This window comes from Oratosquilla oratoria, chromosome 13, assembly GCF_046742065.1.
Source record: "Oratosquilla oratoria isolate Oo_2021 chromosome 13, ASM4674206v1, whole genome shotgun sequence".
Lineage (NCBI taxonomy): Eukaryota > Metazoa > Arthropoda > Malacostraca > Stomatopoda > Squillidae > Oratosquilla > Oratosquilla oratoria.
Window position 1 is genome coordinate 62,276,873 of NC_134789.1, and position 10,000 is coordinate 62,286,872.

Here is a 10,000-nt window from a genome sequence, read left to right on the forward strand (position 1 = left end):
ATACAAAACTGACAATAACACAACATTTCTTTCCAGACAGATAATTGGGAACGTCTGAAAACCGTTGGCAGTTGCTGTGGGTTTCCAACTCGTGATATCTGAGGCAATAATTATTATTACGGCATTAGTAGTATAGATTACCTCGCCCCAAGGAGTTATGACTAACATCATTGCAGCCAACCAGGTGTAAAATATCTTGATACAGAAAAGTAGTATGCAAAGGCGTGTACAGTATGTTTTACTATAGCAGGACACGGAGAAAAACGAAGCTTTACGCATACTTACTGATCTGAAAGCCGGTAAGAAGATACTAGAAAGAAAAGGAAAGTTGAAAGGATCGAAACATTATGGCCAAAAGACGAACGAATACAAAGAAAAGAATTGATAATACGCATAATAAAAGGTGACGGGAAATTTAAATGAGAGTGGAAGAGGTAAGCGTCGTTACAAATGATCATAGAAACTGAGAACGAGAGAAGTCAACGAGAAGAGGGCATCGTAACAGAATGATAAACACCTCGACTTTGGGATCCCTTGTTGTCGACCAACACCGCGCTACCGTCCCCGGACCGGTTTAGTTACCCACCACTTAAAAAAAAAAATGACTTGATTTTCTCTCTGACCCCTCTCCCTGCTATTTCATCCTCCGCCATTCACCTTCGTAATTTTCAAACTATTCTTAGCTAAAGTGCAGTTCTTCTTGTTTGTTTCCTTGCCAAGCAGACTCTGATCGGTTTCGTCTCATTTTGGGAATAAAATTTTCTCCAGATGTCGAGGTTCTCCTTACGTAACAAACTGTTTATCATTCTCTCAGGAGTCGTTCTCGAAGCTTCTCGATCTGATTCTCTCAGACCAAACCTGTATGCCTTAGTCTTGCCTGGTTTCCAGTAAGTAGGTTATATTCTAGTAGCAAATCTTGTCGGATATTCTGCAAATTGATTTGTACTTCAGCGTCCTTGATCACCTCATACATCTGGTGACATACTGGGCAGTTTAATCATCCACATGAAGAGCTGCCTTCACACAGAAAGCGTCAGTCCTTTCGCTTACGCCAAGCAGTCTCATTCAGCAGCGAAAGGGCCGAGACTGCATTCGAATAACTCAGCCTCCTCATGCGACATATTCTCCAGATATAACTCAGAAGATTTTCTTTGAAAGCCCACTGGCTGAGCGGGTTAGGGCGTCGTTACTTGCGGAGAAAGTTGAGGGGGTGGCGGTTCGAATCCTGCTACCGGTGAAATTGAACAAAGGGCATGGTTTATTAAATTCCACGCTACAAAGCCTTCTGTGAGGGGCACCGTCCTAGCCTTCCGATAGGGGGGAGTTTGTGACGTTACACCATATCATCATCATTTCCTTTATCTGCCGGGATGGCACCAGTTTGGTAACTCCTTTTACAGCCTTTGTTCTAACATTATCAAACATTTCTGTTCCGGTGAGGGGCGGGAACAAGTCTCGGGAAAGTGATTATAACTAATACATAAAAAGAAGTATAGTTGAAAGAATTGACATATTGTATGCATGGAAGTGTTCCCGCTTGGTGAGATCGTGGTCGACTGAAAAATCCTTGAAAGACATCTGTGACACACTTGCAAAGATCCCCATATTGAATTTCAATTTCAATTTCATAAACTTGGATCAAGAACGCGCTAATCATGTTCTTAACTTCAGATTCTTGTAGTGTAGACAGAGCAAGTTTTGTAAAATTCAGGAAAATCGCAAGCACTCATATTTCGAGCATTATATTTGCTGTCTCAAATGCCTACGTATGCTTAGTAAAAGTATGTACAAACTTAGGTGTTTGTGTTCATACGATAGGATAGTATACATTTTTTTATCCCCACTGTCCTTTAGCCTGTATGCAGGTATTATTTGGTTATAATTATTCAGTCAAGTGTTTCAAAGTCTTATTAATCTCCTACTCAGTTTTTCTTGTAACTCAAATCAGGTTGTATTTGTTCAAATCCTTGTAGCCCATCTGTGTGCGAAAGATGTACGTGTTACGCTTACTATAAATACATTCTCTTTACGATATGAAAACTTATTTGAATTTTGAATTATATGTGACTAAATGTTTATTTGATTGCGTGTGTGTATGCGTGCGTGTGTGTATGCGTGTGAGTGTGTGTGTTTGTGTGTATGGGTGTGTGTGCAGTTGTGTGCGTGTGTGCATGCATATATACATATATATATGTGTGTGTATGTGTGTGCGTGTTTGTGTGTGTGTGTGTGTGTGTACTTTTGTGTGTACATGTGTGCATGCATGCTTACGTTTTATGTTCTCTTTTAGTGTATGTGCTTCTGCAGATGCACGTGTTTGACTTGGTGTATGTCAGTGCGCATGTGCTTTTTGCGTGTTCTAGTGTTTGCGTTTTCTTCTCTTGCGTACGTAGGTAGCTATTTCCGAACGCAGTCATGCATGAACTCATGAAAGATTGTCCATCTGTGTTCTTCTTCGTGTTTGAGTGCCTCTCCATTTTAGTCCACGTACATGTTTTTGTGGCCAAGTGTTTGATCGTAGTGTTTGATACTTGCATGCTCTCGCATACCTTTTCTTCCAATTTCCTTTTGCGATTTCGTATATGTGTTGATCCTTACTGGGTGTTGCTGACATATTGATACGGTGTTTGTTTCGCGTTTTCTTTTTCTTTTGCTCATGATCTTTTCTTTTACCTAGATATGCATTACTTTATAGTTTGGGTGTTTCTCGGTTTAATTGGTAGTGCATTCCATTTATTATTCATTCTATGGAATGCTCAAACTTGACGGCATTCTCTTTAACATTCTTACTACGTTTCCTCACCTTGGGTACTGTCAAAGGCAAAGTTTTTGAATCACGTAGATTTTTTTAATGACACAAAATTCAAGTTCTTTGACGATTTTTCATCTATCCAAGAAAATTACCTTTCTGTAAGCTAAATACTATATAGGAAAATATATCACGTATTCGACAAATATAGATTGCATTGATGTGAGAATTGTAACGTGGGTCGAAACTTTTGCTCGTGACTGCAAGTTCTCTTGATTATCAGTAACGTAGTCCAGGTCAGGATCTTAGGTAAACGTTACTATTATTTCTTTCATTCTATTTTGTGTGTGTGTGTGTGTGTGTGTGTGTGTGTGTGTGTGTGTGTGTGCATGTGAAAAATAGGGAGAGAGAGAGAGAGAGAGAAGGAGGAAGTTGATAATAATCTTGGATCACGTGGTGGGCTTTTGATTGAGTAACCCACCTTCCCCACCGGATGAGAGCCCGGAGCTCGTATTTAGACCGATCTATGATCATTGCACACACACACACACACACACACACACACACACACACACACACACACACACACACACACACACACACACACACACACACACACACACACACACACACACACACACACACACACACACACACACACACACACACACACACACACTCACACACACACACAGAAAGGAAGGTCACGGGTATAAATTCCAAAACACAATAATTAAAACTCTGAATTTATTTTTTTACGTGCCAAAATTCATCCCCGTCTTTCTGAAACAGCTATAAGCCTCAAACAGATCCTAGACTCATACACCCTAAGTCGCGTGGTCAGTAGATGCGCCGTGAGCGCACCATGTCTTACGTCGTTCTCAGATTGATTGTGTTGGTTCTCAAGCCGTGGTACTGATGACAGGAGTCGTCATGAAGGGGTTGATGGCGAAGGGCATGGCCACAGTCTTGTAAGTGATGGGCTGGATCTTGGCCGTGGGCTGCACGTACCTGACGGAGGGGATGGTGTATTCGTGCTCCTTAGTCACCTGACCGATCTTGACGGTGTCGGCAGGGGTGGCAGCTTCCTGGGGCTCGAAGTGAGAGGTGGTGTAGCTGACCTTGGTGGTGGTGGGCACGGCGTGGAGGAAAGGCAGAGGAACTTCGACTTCGCGCTTCTTGCGGGAGGCCTCAGCGGCGGCGGGGGCTCCGATGAAGGGGAAGTAAGGGTAGCCGCCCCAGGCCAGAGGGAGACCAGCATTTGTCTTGAGGGTGACCTGAGGTGCAACAAAGCCAGTGGAGACGAAGGGAGTGTGTGTGTAGGTGAGAACTTCGTGCTCCTTGGTGGTCAGGTCGATCTTGGTGGTGTCGGCGGGCACGGCGGCCTCGACGGGCTCGTACTGCTTGGTCTCCACCGTGGTCTTGGCCAGAGCGGGGGCGAGGGCCGGCAGAACGATCTGACGCTTCTTACGAGCAACTTCGACAGCTTCGGTTTCTGGGACTACCTCCTCTGCGGCAGCTTCTACAGCTACTTCGGGAGCAGCTTCGGCCTCTACTGCGAGAGCAGGTTCAGCGGCAGCTTCAACAACGGGCTCAGCAGGGGCAGCTGCAGCAGCTGCTGCCTTTGCCTCCTCAAACTTCTGTGCGAACTCTGCACGAGCGGCAGCAACTTCGGGAGTGTACTCTGGCACGCTCGGGACATCAGCGTTGGCTTCAGGAAGGTTGTTGGCGCCGAGAACGCGGTATCCGTTGGGTCCAGCCTCATAGTAGGTGATGGCGGGCTCTCCGTTGGCGTCGATGTAAGAGTAGTGGCCGAGGACCTGTCCATTCCAGAGGCGAACCTCAGAGCGAGACTGGTCGAGGGCGGAGTGGCCGAAGCTGACCTGCCCCAGGTTGTCCTGGGCATGATACTGAGCTGCAGGTGCCCATGGTGCAGAGACGTAAGCCCCATAGGGGATAACATGGGCAGTAGCACAGGCCACCAAGGGCAGGAGTAGCTACAAAGAAGAGGATGTGTATTTGAAAACACCATTACAAGACACCAAATACGTTTCATCACATATATTAAAACTGAGAACAAAGTCGTTCATTGTTGCAGACTATAGAAAGAAACTGACGCGCAGAATAAAAGTCATGGAGCACTGGGATAAAAGAAAGATATACTTACAAGAACCTTCATGCTGGCGTTGATGATCGCGGACCCTGGCGATCTTCGGTTCGACCGCCTCTTATATACGAATCCAAGACGCCATCTTGAACAGGTTTTGCCTTCCCGGTTTTGTAACCTGCATGCCCTGTTTCTAAATTCTTAGGACGATTTCGGTCACGCGTAAGTAAACTAGGTTAATCAGTGCATTTAAATTTCATACAATAGTTCTATAGTTAGTTATTAACTAAACTTTGCTTATTGTGTTATTGAACACGGGAAAATATTTGGACAAAATTATATAGTTCTTATTTTCTTTTGATGTTCTCCCCTGCATATCTTCATTCACTTGGCAGCTTCAAGGAAATTAATCCCTTACGGCTAGAGGTCTTAAAGATGAGTTTATCCTGCTTGTGGAAGACGTATGGTATTCAGCCAGTGAGGATACCTGCAACCGTTAGTCGTTTCCATGGTGATTGCTCCCGTCTTTAGGAATACTAATGTCACACATTATCTTTATATGAGGGTGATTACCATTACTGTGGTTTAAGCCAGGCATGGAATTAATCTTTGGTGTGATATATGCTGTCGGGTAACGAAATTGAAAACATGAATACATTTGATTGTTAAATGTATCTATGGTGCTCTTAGCTTTACAATTTCTTTGTAAAAATGTCAGTCTCTTCTCTTTATCGAAGATGGCTTATTATTCTACTTGAATCTTTTTATCCAAGACTGTCACACCATTCTATCTGTGAACCACGTCTCATCGACTATGACAAAGAACATTCTTTTAGGGCTTACAGAAATTTCTTATATGAATGATCTTATATTTCAGTACTGTGCCTCCTTATTATCTTTCATTGATAAGGTTGATGTTTGCATTTCGATTAAAATGTTTCCCAGGTTATTAATATCACTGAACTCAGTTATACTCTGTTCTTTTATGTATTACATCTAAATAGGAATGTACGTTTTCATAGATGTACCTAGATTTTTCAGATTAATTTGAATGATACAGTTGATGATAATACGGCTTTATACATAATTATTACATATATTTGTACCATGTTCGGCCTTATCACGACAACACCCACAAACAAAACAAGACTTAACATTTTGTTGCCACGTGCACACTTTATTCTTACACTACAGTCAAACCATCCGCGTATCTCCCCAGAGATGCCCCGGGATATGAAGGCGGACCATGACTCTCTCTCTGGCAGAGGGAACACACCCACGGCCCTCGGCTGTCCTCCGAAGGTTCTCCACCGTTGTCCCCAATACTGTGCAGTGCGACACTGTGCATGCATATATCTATATACACGTGTTCGTGTACATGTATGTGTATGTGTACATGTAATGTATGTGTATGTGTAATGCATGCGCAAATGTATGTGCATGTATGTATGTATGTATGTATATATGTAATGTATGTGTATATGTAATATATGTGCATGCGCAAATGTATGTGCATGTGTGTATGTATGTGTATATTTAATATATGTGCATGCGCAAATGTATGTGCATGTGTGTATGTATGTATATATGTAATGTATGTGTATATATAATATATGTGCATGTGTATATGTATGTATATATGTAATGTATGTGTATATGTAATATATGTGCATGTATATATATATATATATAATGTAATGTATGTGTATATGTAATATGTGTGCATATGTATATGCAATGTATGTATATATGTATATGTAATGTATGTGCATATGTATATGTAATGTATGTATATATGTATATGTAATGTATGTGCATATGTATATGTAATGTAAGTGTACATGTATATATAATGTATGTGTATATGTATATGTAAAGTATGTATATATATATATATACATATATATTATGTATATATGAGGTATGTGTATATGTATATGTAAGGTATGTGTATATGCATAGAAAGGTATGTGTGCATGTATACGTAATGTGTGTGTATATGTTTGTATGGTGTAAATGTATGTATGTATGTATGTTTAAAACAAATGAAAAGTAGAGTTTGCTCTAGAAATATGAAACGAGGGAAAGCATCTGGGGAAGATAGTGTATCGACAGATCTTTTGAGAGAGGCAGGGAAAGAAGCTCATTGTAAATTAAATCAGTTGTACACCAGTGCTCGCGTCAAGAAAGCATTCCTGAATCCTAGTGCAATGCTATAGTGATTTTGTTTCATGAAAAAAGAAACCAGAAGGACCTTAGTAACTACACAACGATTAACTTGTTATCAAATGTATATGAAATATTCTCTAAGATCCTTACAAATAGACTAAGTCAAGTTATGGATGGAAACCAATAGAACAGGCAGGCATTAGAAGCGGATATTTAACTAGATCATTTGCAGACGATGAACTAGATTATTTAGACCAGATGGTGAAAGTGACTAAAGGTAACGATAATTAAATAAAAATACTTATTACAATTGGAAGATATTTGATAAGTAACATAAAATCCTGAGCGGCTCTCTATCTTTATGTTTCAATCAATGCATTGTGCCAGCAATAATCTACGGGTGTGAGACTTGGAAACTGACAAAGGCGATGGAGACAAAACTAAGGAACGCACAGAGGAGAATGGAGATATCAATGATGGTAATAACGCTGAGAGACCGAAAGAGAGCAAGTTGGGTTAGAGAGCAGATTGGAGTGGAAGATATTGTGGAAGCGTTAAAAAGAGAGGAAATGGAATTGGGCAGGTAAGTTAGTGCGAACGACTGATGAGCGATGGAACAAGTGTGTTACTAAGTGGACACCGCGAGATAGGAAGCGTGGAAGAGGGAGACGAGGCAGAAGGTGGAGAGATGAGATAGAGATGTTTGCAGGAGTAACGTGGCAGAGGCTGGCGCAGTCGTGCAAGTCATGGAATACTATGAAAGAGGCCATTGTTCATCAGTGGACTCAAGATGGCTGAGTGATTGATATGTTAATATATAAGTTAATGAATTTGTATATGCTGTGTACACATGTATACTGCAAGTATATAATGATGAAAACTGCAGAACAAAGGTGGGACAATAAAGGTCATTTGGGTGTTCGTACATTGTAACGCAAAAACTCTACGGGCTGCTCACTTGTGTGTCTGGACTACATTGGGGTAAGAAAAGAACGTATCAGTTCTTCCCTCTGAGTTTCTACATATTCAATAAGAATTTTCAGACCTTACAGACGATTTTCATATATTTCATGAAGGATAGCTCTAAGAAGTTTTCGATGGATGTCTTCCAAATTCTTAATGTTTTATGTAAGTTACAATCACAAAGGGACTCATCAATTGGAGGTAAGATATAATGATGGGATATAAGTTCCTTGATCTATGTTTGAAGGAACATGTGTTTGAGCTACCTGTGTCGTGACTCGTGAATAAGCTTGGGTAATCTGAAAAAGTTTTAGATCTATAAATTTCTGTCTGCTATTTATTTTTGTTTTAAACTAGTTGTGAATAACTTACTATTTTCTTTTGTATATACATCCTTCTTAAGTTGCTTTTTTAAACCATTTAATTTGTTCTCAGATTTTTGAGTTTTTAAAATGTTATATACTTTGATTTTGGTATTAAAAATTGGGTAGTAGCATATTGCGCAATTGGTAGGGTACTGGTCTCTTTTCCCTTTTAAGAGAATAATTGCTGGGGTATGTTCAAATGAATAACAATATTATTGAAAATAACGGTTTATTTTTGGATACCAAAAATCAAAACCCTATTTCTTAAGATATGGAACCTTGACGGAGGCCAATCTCCAACTTCAAGTCACGTGGCTATTAGCTATGACCCAATTACATCCAAGTTATGGTTGTTGGGTCTTACTCAGCCTTGAGGGTGACAAAGGGAGAGGTCATGAAGGGGCTGGCGGCGAAGGGGAAGAAAGAAGGGAAGGCTGTGTTCGTGTAGGTGATGGGCTGGACCTTGACGGTGGGCTGGACGTATCTGACGGAGGGGATGGCGAGCTCGTGCTCCTTGGTGACCTTGTTGAGGAACATGGTATCAGCAGGGGTGGCACTCTCCTTAGGCTCGAAGTGGGAGGTGGTGTAGCTGACCTTGGTGGTGGTGGGCACGGGGTGGAGGTAAGGCAGAGGAAGAGCCACATCGCGCCTACGGCGTGAAGGGGCTGCCTCTTCGGTGGCCGGCTCGACAGCTGCCTCGGGAGCAGCTTCGGCCTCAGCTTCAAGAGCTGGTTCAGCAGCTTCCTCAGCAACGGGCTCAGCTGCGGCTTCGGCAGCGGGCTCTTCAGCAGTCTTCAACTCTGGCTCAGCAGAGGCGGCGGCAGCAGCGGCCTTCGCTTCCTCGAACTTGATGGCGAATTCAGCACGAGCGGCAGCAACTTCGGGAGTGTACTCTGGCACACTCTTGTCGGCGGCATGGCCTTCAGGAAGATTGTTGGCACCAAGAACGCGGAATCCGTTGGGTCCAGCCTCGTAGTAGGTGATGGCGGGTTCTCCGTTGGCGTCGATGTAAGAGTAGTGGCCGAGGACCTGTCCGTTCCATAGGCGAACCTCGGAGCGGGACTGGTCGAAGGAACTATGGCCGAAGCTGAACTGACCCAGCTCGTCCTGTGAGTGGTACTGAGATTTCTGTGTCCACGGGGCAGCAGAGTAGGGTGTTGCGGCGAACTGTGCTGCGGCGTATGGTGCTGCGGCGTATGGTGCTGCGGCGAACTGTGCTGCGGCGTATGGTGCTGCGGCGTAGGGCGCGTAGGCGCCGAACGGCATCACCACCTGAGCACTCACGCAGGCCGCCAGGGGCAGGAAGAACTGCAATAGATAATGAAGTGTTATTTCTTTCCTGATATTAACCTTTTCTGACGTGTTAAGATTTAGATATGCCCATTAGTGAAAGACGTATATTTGTGTCTTGTGAAACAAAAACGTGTCAAATTCGTGAATTTATAGCTGGAAGGATCCCGTGCAAAATGACAAATTTGAATTAAAGGTTATTCGACGACTTCGAACTTTGAAGGAAAACCGACACGGATTTAATGCGTCTTGAACAAATATATATGTTTCCCTCCAAACGAGTCGGTTATAGGACACTGGAGAATCAAGGCCAACTGGATTGAATAAGGCATTCCATTGAAATAGTATATATAGAGC

At 42.5% G+C, this 10,000-nt stretch overlaps 2 protein-coding genes across 2 annotated transcripts in view; both read right to left on the bottom strand.

The window, feature by feature from the left end:
• Positions 1–3,651: 3,651 nt before the first annotated feature.
• LOC143032259 (uncharacterized) lies at positions 3,652–4,939 on the bottom strand. The gene is made up of 2 exons (XM_076196732.1): positions 4,917–4,939; positions 3,652–4,746 (listed from the first exon to the last, which is right to left on the bottom strand). Exons 1-2 carry the CDS (start codon positions 4,926–4,928, stop codon positions 3,652–3,654), a joined length of 1,107 nt encoding a protein of 368 aa, XP_076052847.1. The 5' UTR covers positions 4,929–4,939.
• Positions 4,940–8,713: 3,774 nt separating this feature from the next.
• Positions 8,714–10,000, bottom strand: part of LOC143032260 (uncharacterized) — a 7,000-nt gene continuing 5,713 nt past the window's right edge. The window contains exon 4 of the mRNA XM_076196733.1: positions 8,714–9,661. Within this exon, the coding sequence (XP_076052848.1) occupies positions 8,714–9,661 (948 nt within the window). The remainder of the gene's footprint in view (positions 9,662–10,000) is intronic.